The sequence below is a fragment of the Dermacentor albipictus genome, chromosome 1 (genome assembly GCF_038994185.2).
Source record: "Dermacentor albipictus isolate Rhodes 1998 colony chromosome 1, USDA_Dalb.pri_finalv2, whole genome shotgun sequence".
In the NCBI taxonomy this organism is placed as follows: domain Eukaryota; kingdom Metazoa; phylum Arthropoda; class Arachnida; order Ixodida; family Ixodidae; genus Dermacentor; species Dermacentor albipictus.
The window spans coordinates 27,476,286-27,496,559 of record NC_091821.1 but is presented as its reverse complement, the minus strand read 5'-3'; the positions used below and the strand labels follow the sequence as shown (position 1 = coordinate 27,496,559).

The window sequence follows — 20,274 nt, the reverse complement described above, 5'->3', positions numbered from 1 at the left end:
TGCAATACTTGTAGCCATTTTGTACATTGTAATACCTTGTAGCAAAGATGTATTATCGCTACTAGTAACTCGCTTACTATTGTGGACCGTCACGAAACATTCAGCTTCGACCATTTGTGCGCTATTGGTGTAATCCGTTATTTATTGTGCGTATATGGTGCGCATATATTCAAGTGTGTGCTCATTCACTTATTGACATGTTGATGATAGAGTGGGCGCAAGATTCTGTGCCAGTTGGGTAGATGTGTGTAGATACTGTGCTCGAAACGTACTATTACAGCAAGCGGCGCTACTCCCTTTGTCACTGTTTAACGAGTGGTACTCACTCTTGCTGATGTTCTGGGGCTGAAGCACTTTCTTTAAAAGTTAGCGATACAATGCTAGCAAATGAGGAAATTTCTGTATCCTCGAAGAAAGCTGTACATTTCGAAGTACCGGTAACACGCACGGACAGTTGCTGCAACGGTCGGCGAACTTGGCTACACGGATTCATTCCATTCCTTAATATGCCAGTCACTATTTTTACAGCCAACTACTGCACACGTCTTCAATCCACAAGATTCAATCCGGCATGATTAAAGCACAGTGCATTAGCAAAAACTCAGTTGCATTTCCGACAGCTGATTGCACAGAAGCAAGGTGGAAGTGGTAATGGTTTCATATTTGTGCACTGTTGCTGAGGCGACGTGCGGGCACCACTGAAAGCGCCACCTCGTTTATCAACAACAAACTGCTCCACAAAAAGGGTCAATAACAAAGTTGATTACTCTTAGCAAAGCTAAGTATGCACAAAAAACTTAAGCATCTAAACTATAATGGTCTGTTTGGTGCAAGAGGGTTGGATAAGGTAACTTCACTGGCACTATATCCTGTGCTTTTACTTTCTGTAACAAGCTACCAACCTGTTCAAAATAAAAAAAATTTATATGAATTCATTTCTCTATCCTTAACTATTATAATGATCATATGACTTCAAGCATCTTGAGACGTTTTCTGAATCTATAGCAGAAAGGAGGGGAAAAACTGTATAAAAGGTAACCATTGGAAGGCCAATAAAAATGTTTCTGTCACTTTCTCCTGGTAAACCGCACAATCTTATGAACAATTGTTTATTTATGAGGGAAAAGAGCACTTGTGTGAATCTCTTCGCACTAGTTGCAAGTCGTCCTCACATAGAGAAAAAGCCTAGCACTAGGCAATAGGCATGCTTCAAACATGCAGTTGGAGTGTTGCACAAACATGCTATCTCCAAGAAAACCAGATCAGTGTGTCCATAATATTGTTGATTACCTATAATATGCATGCAAAATTTAAGCATATAAACTAAAATGGTTTGTCTGGAGTAAGAGTGAATGCAATATCGTGTTATTTCATATGATCACCTGTCCTGACCATTATGGTCACCATTTGTCAGAGATATGGTAAAGCTGACTATGGCTCCTTGGAAGCACTAAACACCAAACAAAATGCGCTTTCTGCACAGCAATGCTATGAAACAATGTGTGGCACTGTTTTGCCATTGCAACAGAAGGGTTCCCTACTTCAGCTGCAAAACTATCATTATTCCAAACACTCACATCCACTACTATTTTGCCATAGGTACCCACCCAAGGTCGTCCACAACACGAACCAGGAGTGAGAAGGCCCACCGAGCATATTTTTGCCGTGTGTCTGAGAACTGGATGAACTTGTTGTAGCGGTAGATGAGCTTGTTCACTAGATCCATAGGACTTACAAATGTCTTGTACGTTGTTAGGAAGGCCTCCTGATAGAAGTACTCTTTTTCTGAGAGGAAAAGATAAACAAACAAATAAATGAATATAGATAATTATTTTAGGAAGTTAATAAATGAGATAGAATGTAAAAAGTATCTTGAGTTGTACAAGGTGACTACCAACAACAAAGCATCACTTTACTCCACATAAGTTGCATTGTTTTTAAACAGTGCAGCTAACATTAGTTGCGACAACCTGCATATTAAGACCGGAACTTCTATTTAGCGAAAACTGCGATAGTATAACAATATTTTAAAATCTTCCATGTTAGTTCTACAGAACACACACATCTTTTCCTGCAATTTGCAAAGTAATTTTGTTCTGCAGTTGTAATTTAATGAAGCCTACATGTACACGATGCACATGCCTGCCTGGACCCCAGCTACAAGCAAGAGAAAAGAAAAATCCTGACCAACAATGAATTCATTTGTACGTTTCAGTTTGCATGCAAATGTTGCTGGCAAATGGTAAGAGACTGACTGTCGAGCAAAGGACGAAACACACCACTTCGCCATCTGTCATGTTGGTATGGAAACTGCTGGGCACGCACCATTCGTGCTAGCAGTCTTGTTGGTATCCTCCCTAACATGCCAACAGCTAGTTAGAATGAAAAACTCCAACTAGAAGTCAGCTTACGAGCACTAGCAGTGTTGCAAGTTCTAAACCGAAGTACAGTTAAACCTCAATGAAACAAACTTCGTAAAATCGGCACTTTATTTCGTCATATCAAAATTTCGTTATATTGAAATTCAACTTTTTAAACAAATAAGTAGAGTTGCCAATGAATTGTGGCCACTTCTTCCCACAGAAGTGGCCACAAAATTTTCTGAAAAATCAGGCAATCAGAAAAAACAAACCTCAATGAGAAAAAAACAAATTCATCTTGTCTAATTCGAGATTCGGTGACCAAACATATGGTTTCATGCTGTGCTGACAATATCTTCACATTGGTCGTACGGCGCAACACCTGTGATGCTTTCACATCCACTCTGCTTCTGCGGAAGGTAATTTCACCCACAGTAGGACAACACTATCATGAAAAGTGCAGGCAAAGGAGGCGAACCCTTCGTCTGCCTTTCCCTTCAATGCGTCTCCAAAACTCGAGATTTCGCAACCTCCAGCACTAAACAAGCGAAAACACAGCGCACACGAAGCCAGGGCCATCTCCGCTCGCCCAGTCTTTGCAATAGCTGCATTTACCTCCAAGATCAGGCACGCAGGCCACTTAGGCGCAACCATGTATATGCTACGTTACCATGCGCTCGACCCCCTTGCTCACATGAGAAGACGGAAGCCATCACGCTTCTCGGCTCACTCACAGACACTTTCCTGCACAGCATATGGCGTGCAGCATGCTGTGCGTGATGCCATGTTACCACACTTGAACTTCATACAAAACATTACGGTAAGAGGGTCTTGCTGCTATGCTGTTCCACTTCAGCAGCCACTCTCTCATGCGGCTCGCGATTTGAGAGGTGCATAGGCAAGCAGCCGCATATAATTCAACCATTTGACTATCTGTGTTTGTCGCAGTTTCCATTTATTGCCTCGGCATTCTTTCGTAGCAGCAGCGAAATTTATTTAGATTGAAATCATGTATAAACTAACTTCGTTATACTGAGGCTCAGAATATATGGCGTTGTATGGACAAGAAGTTGCAAAAAGCTAAATATTTTGTTATGTATAGAATTTCGTTATACTGAAGTTCATTTGTTGAGGTTTACCTGTAGATAGTGTTGCCCAAAAGCAGCTGTAAGGAAGCTGGACTATGCTAAGAGAGCAGCAAAATTTACCTGTAGTTCTTGCACACATAGTTTTGTTTACAGCTTCAGTGTATACTTGGTTTTTGCATTACAATGCCTTCACATGAAATTGAAATAGACAAAGTTGAAGGCAAGCTGTTACTGTTACTATGAGGCATGACTGCATTTATCACAACAGTTGCACAAAAAAAAAAAAAAATGAAGTAACTATGTAGTTTTGTGTTAAAGGGACTGACAACTGTCCAGAACGTTTCGTATTGTGTTGGTGGAAATGAAAAGACCCATGATTTATAGTGAGATAATCAAGCACACTGTTAGTGATTTCAGCAGCAATTATAATTTTAAATTGGCACAGAAAGTTCCATTAACATGGTAAGTGGTGAGAACTGGTGGTGAAACCTTGGTATTTTGGATGTAGTATACATGAGATTGCTGAATGTAAGTCGAATGTTATTAAGTACTGCATACTTATTGTTTAAGATTGCAGTTCTAATATTATTAGATGTCTGCACTTTATTTTGTGCTTATTACGAAGAAAAAATTTTTTTTGGCCGAACTAATCATAAGGTGGCAGATTAGCCAGCGAAGCTCAGACCAAGCAACTATGGCCAAACTCCACATCCAGATACATTCTCTCGAATTTGGAATTCGCCCCAGTGAAACTCGAAGGAGGTGGCAACTGACGCTTCTGCTGCTTGGACGCAGACCTGAACGACTTAGCTTGACATTTATGAGCGGCTGCCAGTACGCGATGTTCATCAATAGCTTGCGCTTGATGTTGACGATTAGACTCTCGCATCTGCTCTCGCTGACATTATTCGGAGGCAAAGTCACTGGCTGCATTTTCTGCTTTCGCACGGGCATGTTGTCGTTGGTTATAGTCACATCTTTGCTGTCGACGCCTCTCCTCGTTCTCGGCTTGTTCTTCGGCCGTGCGCACAATGCGTGGTCTTTCCATTTTTTTCATTTTTGTTGGAGTTACAAGTGTTGCAATGGTCTACCTCTGCAATGCACAATCTTGTTCTTACACACTGCAGTGCACATCTCCATGTTTTCCCGCCACAAGGGCAGACAACAGCAGGCGCAGCCGGTAGCAATGGCGGCCAGTGGGGGTGCACTCCCCCACTCCGCAGGTGTGGCGCGCGGTGAAATCAAGTGTCTTCTTTCTTCTCCAGCGTACTATTGCTTGTTCTCGCCTATTCAGCGCTCACACCGCCATTTTTTCTGTTCGCTTTACGGATGTTGGCCAGCACAGATACCCCCCCCCGCCGTCCCGAGACCACGTATACCACTCAATCATACAGGTTTGTCAGGTAAACAGCTTCACTGTAAAAGGTTGACGCTATCGAGCGGGCTTCCATATCATGGAAATGGGCGGAGTGACAGTTGTCGTGTCCCTCGTTGCATAGCAGAACACATGCATGCTTTTGTATGCGTGCAAGTTTGCTAGTGAGTACTCCGAGTTATGTGTTCTCCCACAAGATACAAAATGCTATTCACTACAGTCGCCGACGGATTTTTCAGACTCCAAACATTCGGACATGATGGATATTCCACCCTTCATAAATGCACCGCCAGGGTTCCGTAGAGCTAATGCATCTTTGCGACCAATTTTTTGGACGAATTTAGGTTTAAAAGTTAGATTTTCCGGACTAAATCGCTCGTTTCGAGCCACACTACCGTATCTTGGAGGCTGCCATGTTGATTTTCCACTGGCTTGGCTTCCAGTGGCCTGCTCTATAGCCTACAAAATAGAGAGGTGAAAAATGCTGCACGCTTTCTGTTGAAAGAGTGCAACATTTTTCAGTCTCAGAGGCCATGCCCACTTTTCTATGGCTGACAAAATGCTTCAGGGGACAGCACTTTTTCTTGTTTCTTTGTTCAGTCAGCACTATTGTCGTAACCACTTAATGTGATATTCATTTTTATTAGCGGTGAGAAGTTGGAGTGGCACCCTCTCGCGAGTGACGTCATGGCCAGGACACCGCTCGCTCCGGCTTGCTCAGGTGCCACGCGTGCTCGTTCCCTTCGTGCATGCTTGAGGTGTTGGTGGCTCGAGCCTTACTTATTGAAGGATATGTGGCTTCTTTCTGCTGCCCTGCCTGAACTGCAGTTTCTTCTTCAAAACCGCGTGAGTCGAGAAAATCTGAGGCTTCGCTATCGCAAGCTATGTAGCGTAGAAGGGGTCTAATGATTTTGCAATGCATATATGCGCCGTGTCTGTCTAAAAATTTGCGTGCAAAGAATATCTGCAAATTCAACATGCGAAGTTGTGTATGATGCTTGGCTGAACACTTAACATTTCCTTAGTACTTAGCTATGAGGATCATTGCATCTTACGGAAGAAAAATCTTGGTATTTGGTGTTGACATTATAAATCCGTGTTAGGACACTGCCCAGCAAAGCTTTCATCATGATTCTTATTACTCTGGTGATTTGTTCTCGTCAAATGTTTGCTTGTGCGTGTGTGACACCATGCTTGTTAATTTAGGTAGTAAACGAATGCTTAAATGTTTATACGGCTGATAACACTACTATCTTTACTTTTCATATAGCTGTCTACTAATTTGCCATTGTAACTGATGCTTTGCCTTTCGAGCAAAACTGTGACCTTTTTATTTATCATAACTTTAGTGCATTGGGAGTAAATATTTGTTTTCTCCAAATGAGAGAAAGTTGTATTTCTGTACGAAAGAATGAGGTGCGCATTACAATCGAGGACGCACTAGAATCGAGTAAATACGGTAAACCTCAATATAACAGTCAGTAAAATTGCCAATTTGCTTCGTTATATCGAAATTTTGTTGTATTGAAATTTGACCTTTTATGCAAATAAGTACAGTTGCCGATCGATTTTTCTTTCATAAAAAGGTGCCGCGGAATTATCAGAATTATCAGGCAATCAATAAAAGCAAATTTGAATCAGAAAACAATTGATTTTGATAAATTTGGGAGTTGGCGGCAAATGATATGGTTTCATGCCACGTCGATGATAACTTCCCACTAGCAGTGCGAATTAAGCGAAGCCAGCCATGCTTTTGCTTGCACTCCGCCCCTGCGGCTGATAACGTCGCCCGCACTGGGACAACACTACCATGAAAAGCACCAGCAGTGGTGAGCGAATGCTTGGTCTGCCTCTCGCACTAAAGGGTGACCAAAACCTGACACTATGCAACCTCCAATACTAAATGAGCGGGAAGACAGCTTACATGATGCCATGCCGTCTCAGCACGCCCTCTTTGCACATGTGGCAGATTACCTCTAAAGCAGGGTGTGCGGCTGCGTATGCGCTCAGCCGCGCTTACAGTCATGCACAGCCACGACCAAGACGCGTGACAGAAATCGAGGCGCATGCTAACTTACCCCTAACTCCACCCCCTCGCACGTGGTTGACTGCTTTACCGCTAGCTCACTACCTTCCTCCTCTTTCCCTTTGCTTGCACAGGAAGGTGGCACTCGTGAAGCCACTATCTTTCTTGTCTCGCCCTCACACACTTTCACTTGCACTTAAAGCAAACAGTGTACAGGGCGTGATAGGATCTTATCGCACATGGGGAGCATGATGCGGCTCCACTTCAGCGGTCCCTCTGGTCACGTGACACATGATTTAAGAAGTGTGTTTTGCCAGCAGCCACTTGGGTAATTCAATAATTCCACCACCTGCGTCCACAGAAGTTTCCATTTACTGTCTCGGCATTCCTCTGTGATGGTAGTGGAATTTCGTTATATTGAAAAACAAACATACTTCGTTATATTGAGGTTTGAAATACATTGTGTTCTGTGGACAAGTTATGAAAAGTTAAATACTTTGTTATATCAAGAATTTCGTGATAATGAAGTTTGTTATATCAAGGTTTAACTGTACATCTATCATAGTGGCCTTCAGGTCTTCAGTAGCCTTTATCGACAATATGGCATATCCCTCACGCAACGGAAGCAACCAACTGTCGTTATGGTGAGGCACACATTGTTCGCCGCGAACCCATCAGTTCACTACAACTATGAATTGAAATCAGGGTGTCTACCAAGTTGACATTTCCAAATTCCCTGAGTTTTTTAGGTTTTCCCTGATTGGTTTTGCTAAATTCCCTGAGTGACACAGAACTTTGTTTTATGTCGATACGGGCTGACACCACATCGCCCGACGCAGTCACTCTCTAGTAAGCAAGTTAAAAAAAAAGTTACAGCTTCGCCCGTAAGGTGAAGCATCGATCGTGATAGCAAATTAGTAGACAGCTGTACGAAGTAAGGCTAGTAGTTTTATCGGCCATATAAATTTGTAACATTTACTTACTAACTAAATTAACAAGCATGGTGTCACGCATGGTGTCACGCATCTCACTTGATGACCACGGAAAATCGCTGTCACAACAGTGGAGTGAGGAAGCGCGGCAGCACCAATGAGCGAATTGACTTTCATGCTGCCTCTCGCTTCAATGCGAACTAAATGTAGGAAACAGCGCACGGCAGATCCTGTCCCCGTCGCAGATGGCATTCAAAATACAGCGGCCCGGTCGTGTGCGTGCAGCCGCCCTAGTAGAACGCCCCCTTTCCCTCACCAACACCACTGTTGCCCACGAGACTGAGGGATCGCCAGCCGTTTGTGCGCAGGCGCGAGTAACAGCGGGCGTGAGAGAGAAAATTTGGGGGCTTTTGCTTCCTTGAATATACGAATCTGCCTAGGCACTATGGAAGAGGTTTCTTAGCGCGTGTTGTAGTCGTTTGTCCCTAGACATGCCGGCATTGTGGAGTGTGCCGGCTGCCTGCACGGTGAGGCAGTGGGCACGGACACCTCATTTGGTGATCGCTGTGTTTAAAGGGGCAAGGTTGTATAAGTTGCGGGTCGCTTTTTTCGTTGTGACGATAGATTGGACTTTTTACAAGCACTGCTCCAGGAGCGCACATGTAACCGGCAAATGGAGGACTCAGGAGAGCTCCTTAGGTGATAATAAAGCAGACAGTGCAGGATCTCCAGGGCACCCAACGGGTAGTGGGGGGATCCAAGCTGGAAGCAGGGCGCCCCGTGGGTTGGTGCCGCGGAGGCAAAAGCGTACCAGGGGGTGTTCGCACAAAAAAGTGGCTGTCCGCGATAGCGGACATCCTATCTTATACACCCCAGGCATGCGCAGGCCTCGGCGAGCCCCAACCCACGGGCCAGTCCGGGTTCTAGCTTTGGTATCCTGGAGGTGCCGCCAATAATGCGAAATAATGACATGTTGTTACAATTAGTAAAGCAGATGATTGAATAAACTTAATTACATCCAGCCTCCAACTTGTGACGCTAAGCTAGAGCACTACCGCGCCCCGCGACTTCTGCAACACCAGTCAGAACTTTGCCTCTGAAGGTACGTCGAACAGACATTCTCGGGCCTGCGGCACTGGTGCTGAGTCAGTCATTGTCACTGGCGGCCTTTCAGCCACTCGCGCTCAACTGACTTAGCACGAGCGCTGCAGCCGCGAGACAGCATGTCTGACACAGCGGTCGCCAAATCGGGCGTCAGTGTCGCTGCTGCACCTAATTTACCGCGTCGGCAGCCAGCGTCCGAGCGTAAACAAACTTGACCCCACTCCGCAATGCCGGCACGCCTAAGGACAAACGCCTACACATATGCGCTAAGAAACCTCCTCTGTAGTGCCTAGGCAGAGTAACTGTCATATATTCAAGGAGCAAAAGCACCCAGCTCTTCTCTCTCGAACCCGCTCTTACTGGCGCCTGCGCAATAACGGATGTCGATCCCTCAAATGAACGTCTCGTCCATTCCCCTGGTGCCTTGCGCGTGACGGTGCACTCCCTCGCCGCTTTCCTCCCTCGAGTGCGCAAGATTGAGCCGCTATCAACGGCTCATCCGCATAGGCTTTCACTCGCACATATAGCATGTGGGGCACACCAACGATTTTATCACCCTTGGACTTTATACGGAGACTCACGGCAATGGCGACGGTAAAAACGCACCTCGAGAGTCCATATAATTGCTACTGCAATAATAAAAACACTTAATCTAGTTTGAATAGTAAGGTGTAATGTTTACTTCATTGAAAAAGAAAACAGAAGGAACGGGTTAGTAGAATGCACAGCAAGTAAAATATTCTCGATAAAAAAAAATGGTAAAACCTTTTGCAAATTGAGTCGAATATTGTAAAATATGAATAAAAAGGAGGCGCACACAGAAGCAAATATTTTTCAAAGTGAGCTTTTTTATCAATCATATCATAAGAAGTCAACAAACACTGACACTAAGGACAACATAGAGAAAATTACTTGTGCCTAATAAATGAAATAACTAAACGATAAATTGATGGAAATTTAAGTGGATGAAAAAACAACTGGCCGCAGGTGGGAACCGAACCCACAACCTTCGCATTTCGCGAGCAATGCTCTACCAATTGAGCTACCGCGGCGCCGTTTCCCCATCCACTTTCTTGGGTATTTATGTGTCCTAGTAGAACCCAGGGAGTGTTAGCCAGTGCCACCACTCACAGACCTTGGCGGCGGACGTGGAACATCCTTTTTGCCACAGGCGTCACGAGAGCTCAATTGGTAGAGCTGAATTGGTAGAGCATCGCAAGCGAAATGTGAAGGTTGTGGGTTCAGTTCCCACCTGCAGCAAGTTGTTTATTGATCCACTTAAATTTCCATTAATTTATCGTTTATCTATTTCATTTATTAAGCACAAGTAATTTCCACTATGTTGTTCTTGGTGTCAGTGATTGTTGGCTTCTTATGATATGACTAATAAAAATCGGGCCCCTCGTTTAACCCCCTTTCTTCTCGTCTATTTTTATCATGTGATAGCAACCATTTTGGTTTGAGGCCCGAACTTTATCACAAGCGATTCTCTCTCAGCAGCTACAAAGTCAACGTCAACCATCCTGATATATGCTCAGCTCGCGCACAATGCCCCAGTGTTGCGTTTCACTGTTTTAGAGAGTTTATTTCAGTTTGAATGAGGGACGCCTGCATCTTGGCGTCAGCCAACACTTTGTTTTTTTTTTTAACTCGAGCTGCTTCAAAGATGTGGCGACATGCTTCCTTTCTCGTTTGTTCTTGAGTATGTCGGCCCTTTCTGTTTTGTCTTTTCTAGCTCCTCCTTCCACCGTGCGTTCGCCCCACGGACCATTTGACGCATTCTCTTGGTCACTTCTACACTGGCAACTCCTCCAGCTGATGATACGGCATCAAAGACGATTCGTTGGGCAACCAGAGATTGTTCCTTCTGATTTTCGACAAGACAGCGCTTATTAACAGAGAATCCCCGCTCCACAGACACATTTCCGTGCGAAAAGGAGATATTCATATTGGCAAAAGTGAGTAGTTCCTTGTGTGAACCCCAGATGCCTGCCCAAAGGGTATCCAGCCAATCCGTGCTCCTGTCAAAATTTTTTAACGCTGTTTGCGTCGAGGCTAAGGAGCACACATGCTTGTAGGACCGCATAGCCCTATCAGCTTCTGCTCCGGTCATCCTTTGGTGTTCCGTCATAACTTCGAGTGCATCAGTTAAACGCCTTTCCCCAAGCTCGGGAATCAACGTGCACATGGGATTCAGAGAAGACGATCGCCTCGTCAGCCTAAATTTCAACGGCGACCTTTCCGTGATTTTTTTTTGCGCAGTTCTTTATGAAAGCGGCGCAGTCCCTTTTGAACTCAAAAATAGTACCATGTGAAAGTTTTGGGGCCTTTCGGAGCACATTCTTCGTAGCAAAGCCAAGGTCGATCTTGGGCAACGCAAGAACGTTCGCAAGCTGGCCCATGTCAACCTTTATCAACTTCAACAGACTGTCCGCTGCCATCGTCACTTCTTTCTTCACTATTCTACTCATTAGTGATTCCAGAATATTTTCCAATCCTGTACCAAGAAATGGAAGCATAGGCGAATCAGTCTGGAACTGAGCCAGGAACGCTTGCAATTCTTCCACGATAGAAAGCATAAAAGTTAGCTTTGCAGACAACAGAGGACCGTGGATGGATGTTTCGACGACGCCGTAACTGGTGCTGGTCGGTTGCTTGTTCTCGTTTGGACACGACTCAATGTACACCTTTAGGTAAGGCAGGACCTCAAGGGCCCTCGAAATTACACGAACATTTTCAAGCCATCGCACAGAGCAAAACTTCAAAGGGTAAATGTTGCTCCCACTAATGCGTGCGTATTCAGCACATCAGGCAGGTACACATTTAAATAAATTGTACATAGCCCGGAGAAATCCCAAAAGTTGCCACTTTGTTGCCGTGTGACCGGTTTTGAACGCGCCGTTCACTACATGAAGGCCACAGCTTACAACGTCGAGAATTTGGAGGCCGTCATTGGATTCACACAGTTCTTACTTGGTCTCACAGAGAAACTTCATGTTTACGTTTGGCCAGTGCATTGATATCTGAAGAATTTTCGAATGTGAGAATCCATCAGTGGCACTTTTAAATGCGGACACCAATTCTTCAGCTCGCATGCGCCCAAGAGAGCACGACGTCAGGTAGCGTGTTTTCACGCTTCCCTCTGCATCCGACCAAAAGCGAACCAACACATCCATTTGCTCCTTTTGTGCAGCTTTGTTTAACGATTCGTCAAACGCTGAGATGAGGTACAAGGCTTGGTTCAATTCTGACACAAGGCTCTCTCTAAAGGAAGGTGTGAGGCCACAGACAATAGTATTTCCCACTTTATCTTTGCCAAGCTGCACTTTCTTGGCAGTAGCTGATGATGAGAACATCAACGGTAACAGAGAAGCCGATGCCGCGGCAGCACAGAATGATGTGTGCGTCATGACAGCATTGAGACACCATATCACCTCAGTATTTATCACTTCTGTGTCATGTTGAAAAATATCCTTTACTGCGCGCTCGCTTGGATGTCCGTAACTGTGGTTGAAGCAGATGAAGGCGGCGCAGAACCTGACGCCACTGGCCCAGCTTTGATCACAACAGCGCCTGGCGGTTCACTTGCCGGCGGCGTAAGAAACGAAGCTACAGAGGGTGTCCCGACTCCATTTGCAGCAAGTCGGTGCTTCTTACTTACAGCTAGACTTGTCACCGCTCTTCTTCCCATGTTGCTCAGTGATAACTGCTTTCTGCACAGCATACAGTACGCCGCATTCGCATTATTTTCAACGGCCCTAACCTAGGCTGAAAACTCGCAATGTTTCGGATTCGTCCAGTCCTGGACGAAAGTACACTTAGACGCGCTCGTACTTGTCACACCAAACAAAGCTTGCCTTCTGCACAACTGCAGTAACTAAATTGAATCGGGTCAGAACGGGGTCACTAAAAATAAAATTTAAAAAATGCGACACAGTTCAATACTTTGTATCTCTGCTGGTGTTGGCATATCGCGGCAGCGTTATGGCAGGGCACAAAGCTATAGTCGCCCTCTGCTTTGCCGCCTGCGTCCCGCGCGTGCCACCTCTCGAGGTAGAAATGGACGCTTCCATCAAAGCATTGCGCAGGAAGAATTCGTTTAAGACTCGTACTGGAAAGCGGAAGCGTAGCGGCAACTTTCTGTGGCTCTGCAGGGAAAGCTACAGAGGCAAAGTGCGCGCAAGTGAGAGCGCTTCTGAAGAGTCCCGCATTTTCATCCATGTTAGTTTAGGCTGGGGAAGAGAAAACAAACACCTTATTAGAAACAGTTAAATAAGACAAAACACACCACTGAACGTAAAAGTTTACTTATTTTGCGGCTTTTCCCTTCCCCGTCTGGGCAAAAGGGAAACTGCCGCTTGTGGAAGTAGCGTCGATTCAGCGTCTTCTCCGAGCAACCGAAAGCACTGCCGACCGCTGGCGGACTAGTTGGCGCGGTAACGCATGTGCAGAAGCTCCACCCCCATAGCTTTCCCTTCATAGCCACAGAAGGTTGTCCGCGAGTTTATAGTCTCGCTCGCAACGCATTCTGCCACCTCGCTGGAGCTTTCTCGTCAGGGAAACCAAAGGGGAGTGGGGGGGTGGGGGGGGGGGGCAGGCGCCGGCAATCGTCGAAAAACTTGACTGCGAGCGTTATGAAGCCCGTTCTCTGCATTACGTGGCGCCATTGGTGACGCTGCCGGGAAGTGTCCGCATAATTTCAACTCGCTTCGAACTTCGAAGCGTTGCACTTTTTGCCACTTTCCTGGCACATTCTCTAGAATGTACAGTGCAGGAGGCCGGCGATGGCTGTGGAGAAAACGTGCTTCGTACAAATCGTATTAAGTGCATCCTGTCTGTTACTTGAGCCAGCATTACTGCGACTTTCATTCCCTTTCATTAATATTACAGCTAATTTTCCCTGAGAAAGGCACAAATTCCCCGAGTTTTCCCTGAATTTTTCCAGACTATTCAAATTCCCTGAGAATTCCCAGTTTTCCCGGTTGGTAGACACCCTGGAAATCCTGATGCAGTTTTTACAGCGCTAAATGCAATGCCTAAAGTACACTTGAGGCACTACAGCACAGCATAAGCTGCCCTGAAAAAGAAAATTCCAAAACTGTCTGCCTCACTATGTCTCAAACCTGCGTTGTTTAATTATACAAACTGAGAACTATTCGCTTCGTCAGTACACCACAGATAACCTCGCATTCCCGCCTAAGGAAGATACCATAAGCCTCACATGAATTCACTTGATTTTTGACCTCCGCCGTGGAACAATGATACCTATAATATGTCCCATACTACTAATAAATGAGGCTTCGGCTTTTTTCTGGCTGCAGCCAAATGATCCAAAAGGCATATTTCACTAAAAAATTTGGGCTGAGCAGCCTGTGTCAGTTCGCCAGATTTGTCATGTCTGTTCCTCAAGCAACAAGCAACAGTAAACTGCTCAAGTGGGTTGAACGTGTAGTACCGAAAAGGGAATAAATGTTGGTACATTCCTGTCCACATGCTGCAAACAGCTGTAAGCCTCAATAAGCTTTACTTCAAATTACCGCCACTTAAAATTAACCAGTGAAGAATGGCCCAATTCTTAGGAACATTTAAAAAAGCAAGTGGTGTTGGTAGAATCTGAACTGCAGTGTTGCTCTTGTAGTTAGTAAACAAGATCAACAACATTGCGATAAGTCCATGTTACTGCCAAGCACTACTGTGAAGAAATTCAAAAATTCGTTATTACACTCTGAACTACTCGTGAGAAAACATGTTTTAGTGGGTTAAAATGAAGGTAAATGTTGTATAAGTCATATATCGCCAGCATTTCCGAGATGCTTGTCGCATTAAGGCAGGTATGATATCCTTAACTGGATTTTTATGTGCTATGTTTTTGCGTTTATACTTTTATTATTCCTGTGAGCTATCGCTGCAAAGTAGATTTGCGCATGAAAAACACACAGTAGGGTGGTCTGAGCTTGTTCAGCTGGCAGTGCAGCATTACCTTTGAGAAATATATTGTCATCTAGGAAATAAGCTCTTTGAATAAATTTTCGTGAACGAAGGCGTAAAAGTATATTTGAGACGACCGTCATAAGTATACGAGCATAGGGAATGAGAGCAAACAAACGGACACACTGCAGAAGGTGCCCAGACACTGCCTGAACTGCAGCAGACGAGAGGCGCGAGTCCATGCTCTGACGTCATGCAAGTGGTGCTCGCAGCGCTCCTGTAGGTTGTTCTTGGGGCTAATTGTAGACGTGTTGTGTCTACAGAGCACAGGTACTGTATGTCTCGGAGACGTCACACCTAATATGGGTGACATACAGCGCTCTTTTGATCGTGTTCGAGCCCAATCCGGATCAAATTTCTCTATTGCAATTGGCTTCTTTGCTCAATCTGCGGAAGAAAGCCAATCGTGGTCGAGAATTTCGACCCTGATTAGGGCGAGTTGTAATTGAAAGTGGCCGTGCGACACCGGCATGGGTTTTGGTTGCTTTTTGCACGTGGTGTGTCTACAGAGCAGGTGTGTCACAAAGACGTCGCATCTTTGCGTGTGTTGTGCGGCTTCACATTTGTGTGATTGGCACCACCTTGTAAGCTTTTGCGAGAGCCGAGTGGTGTGAAGAAACGCTGTGACACCCTTGTCAGACTGTATATGGAAACTATGTCACTCTTGCACAAAACCAAGCAAATCTTATTGTTTTGAAGCGTAGTGCGAAGTAGGGCATTCTTAGAGATTTTTTTAAGCTGCTGTAAGCCTAATAAATTTTAATTTTTTGAGTGAACAAGCTTTTCACAAAGTTAAATTTTTCGGACTATCGTTCCGTCCCTGCAAGGTCCAGAAAACTGGTTGGCGACTGTAATTGTGCCATGGATGGGTGCCAACACAACAATACATTTGTTCAGTTCAGAAAAAGTGTATGGCACCAGAAATGAAAAGGTGCAGGTGGTGCCGGTTATGGTGGACCAGGCAGCACCCACTTGCTGCAAGGTTCAAGGGTGCACTGCACCGCGGTGGCACCTTACCTTGCACTCCGTGGGGCGCAGGTTGCGCCGCTGTACATCAGACATCAAGGGCCTATATGCAGCGCACCGTAAATAGGTAGAAAGAAACTTGGTTGAATCAAATAGACCGTAATAACAGCACTGCTGGCATATTCTACCATTTAGCTCAGCTAAAAGAAAGCCTTGACTTGTATATGACCAAAGAAGTTGGATAGGAAACCATGAAAGCATGTAGCTATTTTTGTAGAAATAATTCCATACTTCAGGAACATGAACCACAGGAACATCGGCTTGATAAAAAAAATATAACTTTCTTACAGCAAAGACTGCACTTGCCTGCATCCCATCAATGCCAGCGTATAATTTTTATCATGCTTGCCTATCACTAGGGGTGTACTTGCCAAATAGTAGATTTCTAATTGAATACCAAATTGAATCAAGAAAAAAAAAAAGAAAATCGAATCGGATACCGAACACCAAAAAATTTTTCACAAAATTTATTGCTTACAAGTTTTGGGGCAACAAAATACGGTACTGCACGTGCTCGGGAGTTCCCTAGCATTCTTTCCTACAAGAATGTAGCAAGCTATCAGTAACTCAGGCACATAGAAATCAAGATATACAGTGCAGTCTACTCTTATTAAAGGGAACACTAAATTAGTATGCCAGCACTGATTTCAGCTCAATTCCAGTATACAAAGGGCTGGAAAATATTTATCAATAGGATTTCTGTTGAATAGGATCAGGTACTTTCTTTCTTAATCTGAAACTAATCAATGAATTGGTGATGTTCTACAGTACTGAATACCAATGAGGTTCTAGTGAACCTGTGTGTTGCGGCAATCTTTTATTTATTGCATACAAAGTTTTGCTTTCCAGTTTTTCTTCAAAATACAGAAGGGCTATACCAGCTTTATGGCAGGTGGGTTATTGTAAGGCCAATTAGTGTGACAGACGAAAGGACGGTGCATCAAGTGACTTGATCACCGCCACTATACGTGCAGCTGGCACGGACGGTAAAGAGCAGGCGTCATTAGTGCCACTTGATTGCCAGGTTTGACCTGATTTAGCAATCACAAGGGCATTTATTGCAACTTTCATAGACCAATGCCTGCTAGCCGAATTGCTATCCACAAAACATGCCGATGGGCGCACAACAAATCGCGGAAGTCCTACTCACCGCAACCGGATAACGAGCAAATATGTTTGCCCCATGCTGGTGCCCCGTTCGACACCAATGAATGACAATGAATGTTGGACACCAACATTCATTGTCATTCATTGGTCATTAGCGCATACAGTCACGCGAACGGTGGCGCGTTCGAACGATCGTGTTCATCCATTCCCTGGTAGGCCTCGCAAGACGGTCTCGCAGAAGCATGGACAGGCGCACGCGCGGAACGTCCGCGCCACTTGCAGACCCCGAGCTCAAGAGAAAGAGCCTTCTCCTTTCTGCGTCTGAGTAACCCCACCGTTAGGTGGCGTTAGCAGAGCAACACTCGCACCATCTCTCGTACTACCCTGCAAGCATACCGACTGCCGAGTAAAGCCAGACAGCGAAGTCGAATTACAGGATACAGGAGCTATGCGAGAAAACAACATATCAGGGGACGCGTGAGAGTTGCGCATCCCCACAAGGGTCACAGCAAGTCTTTGTGACGCTCGCTCCCCTCTACCCCTTTTGTTCATCCGCCATCTGCGCAAATGCATGCAACTGGGTCATGGCACTTTTGCACTCACCGTGTAAACCCATAGCTAGTCTTGTGAATAGTTGCTTGAAGCTACAAAAAGACACCTATGTATGTGTATCTACGAACTGGGTCAGGAACGAGAGGCTGACGTACGGTTCGTGCATCAAAAAGATGGCAACCATGAACAACTTTATTGCCATCCCGTGCACTCGATTTTGTTTGTGTGGTTTGTCGGCTCTACTAGTGTCGCACGGCTGCGCTGAGTAGATCTGTGTGATTTAGCACAAAACTGTAACTTTAGTTGCCAATGCCCGATGAAGCAACGCCTAGGCCTAGCACCTTGCACGGCCTAGGCAGTATCGCTGTGACCAAATTTGCCGCTGGCAGATGTAACAGGCCGCAAGCTGTCATGGAATGCTTGCCACTAATATGTTCGTATGGGTGACTCATCAGTGATCGGCCTAGAGATCATGTATGCCAGTTAGATTGATGGCTGGTGAAGCGGCGTTAAGTTCATTGCCACGTATCAAACACAATCTGCATGCCTATTAGCAGCTAATTGGCTCGACCTTCACACATGCTTTCGCGCTTAATGAAATACGTGCTACTTTTGTTGCCATTCCCTCTGTCCACGTCACATTATCATTTTGGTCCGCGTTACCACTGTATGAGTGGACACTCTGAGCAAAAAAAGACAGAAAGAGAGAAAAAAAATACAGGTACCATAAAAATTGGTTGTTAGTCCCTTTGAAGAAAATTTTACCAGTACATGTTATAAATGGGTTATTTCAACTTACTACAGTTGAGTACAGCAAACAGCATGACTCACAGAGACATACTATACCAGACCAACCACTCTAAAGTGTTCAGTACCTTTAAAGGGACCTTGAACCACTTTTTATCAAAGTTGAGATATGCATTTAAAATAAAATAGGCTTTTTCAGAAATACTTTGCTGCAAGAAAACCTTCAATGTGTTCAGCAGAAGCAAAATCAAACATGCCCTTAGCGGTGTTTCCACTCCTTCTTCAATGCCTAGCACTGTGAAGGTTACGGCAGAGCGGGTTGTGCCGACAACGCCCTGCCTACGATCATCACTGTGGTGCACAATTCAAATGTGATTTTGGATGCTAATGTAGATGCCACTACTACCGATTTTGGCACCTACGATGCGCCAAACGAAAGCCAAACGCAGTTGTCTTCAGCGAGCCGTTATGCGCTTAGCCAGTGGACTTGTCGCGGCACCCAGCAGCGGTCGCAGTATCTATGCTACGTAGCAGACCATAGCTACACACAACTGTAGTATGCAGCGTTTGCTTTGTGAACGACAGGGCTTGAGTGCATGTGTGTGCTCATATGGTAGTCTGGCCGTGCTACGTGGTGCGGTCTGGCTTTGTCCTTCACCAGTTTGACTGACGGATAGTAGCCACATCCAACTTATGCATTTGTAAGCGCAATCAATAAGTCTGCCGAAGTATCTAACCAGAAGTGGCCAGGAGTCAGCGTGTGCTGGAAAACGCGCATGTGGTCCGACTGTAAGTTTCACATAGTTCGACGGTAGCTCAGCGTTCAAAATTGGTCGAAATTAGCAAGACCCAACGGCTACGACACCCATAAGCAGGGTGGCCAAAGTTTAATTCCTACGCGGGCAGCTGCTACCGAGCGTGGACAGACGATAGTTGGCTTCTTCCGGAAGTACGCATATTTATCGAAATTCGAAAGCAGATTTTCACTTACTTCAGCCTGTTCATTAAAATTTGTCAATAAACATACACAGTAACAGTAGGAAGAAGCTTACTGATCCTAACACCCTTCTTGATTGACGTCAGCTATTCGTCAATAATAGGAGCCGCATATTATGAAATAAAGCGTGCAGAAAAGAGTGAGGAGCAGGGTTCTGGTGAAAAGTGAGTGTTTGAGAGAGAGGTGACTTTGTGCTCCACTAGTGAGTTCCACGCACTGCGCACGACTGCAAAACTTTGCTGAGATGTTCACAGCAGCGTATGCTATCCGCGGACAGGGTTTTTTTCGCCAAGCCTTAGGGGTGGTTCAAGACCCCTTTAAAGGGCCCCTCGCCAGGCTCCACAGCAAATTTTGGTTATACACTCGAAGTTGTTACGTGTCCTCTAGGGAGCGTTCTGCCGAAAAAGAAATTTTCAAATCGGCTCATTAATAGCCGAGATAGAAATATTTCACTGCCGCGAACCCATGATTTCAGGAGGCGAGCTCCACTGCATAGCGAGACAGTCTCTTTACTCATCCCGTCTAGCCTCCGCAAGCAAAATTTCTTCCCTGCGTTCTCCTATACAGGACCTTGAGGATCGCGTAACGCATACGTCACGGGCCCCACCGTTCTTTTTTTTCTTTCCCCCGGCGCTGCGCACTTTCACTGAAGACGTTGCGCGCGAGCTGTTGTTATCGTCTCATTTCGCGCAACGCACAATTTTGCGCGCTGTGCACAAGGACACATGACTAGCGGTACAATTCAGTGCTACTTCAGTGCATAATCCGGATCGAGCTTGATTGCGATCAAAAGTGCGCCATGTGACACCCATATTAAGCAGAAGGGTGCTGATGAATGATACAGTAACCTGTTGGCTACAGTATTGCACTTCTGTTTCCGATACATCTTTTTATGCACGAAACTTAAGTGTTGAAAGACCCAAGTATTCCTAAACTTAAAGACACAGTTCCCAAGCTTAAATAATAAAATTT

At 45.2% G+C, this 20,274-nt stretch overlaps 1 protein-coding gene across 2 annotated transcripts in view; it reads right to left on the bottom strand.

Moving 5' to 3' along the window:
• Positions 1-20,274, bottom strand: part of LOC135906055 (rap guanine nucleotide exchange factor 1-like) — a 141,286-nt gene that overhangs the window by 34,153 nt on the left and 86,859 nt on the right. For both annotated transcript variants that reach the window (XM_065437203.2, XM_065437205.2), the window contains one exon: positions 1,608-1,785. In XM_065437203.2, coding sequence (XP_065293275.1) covers positions 1,608-1,785 — 178 coding nt within the window. The remainder of the gene's footprint in view (positions 1-1,607; positions 1,786-20,274) is intronic.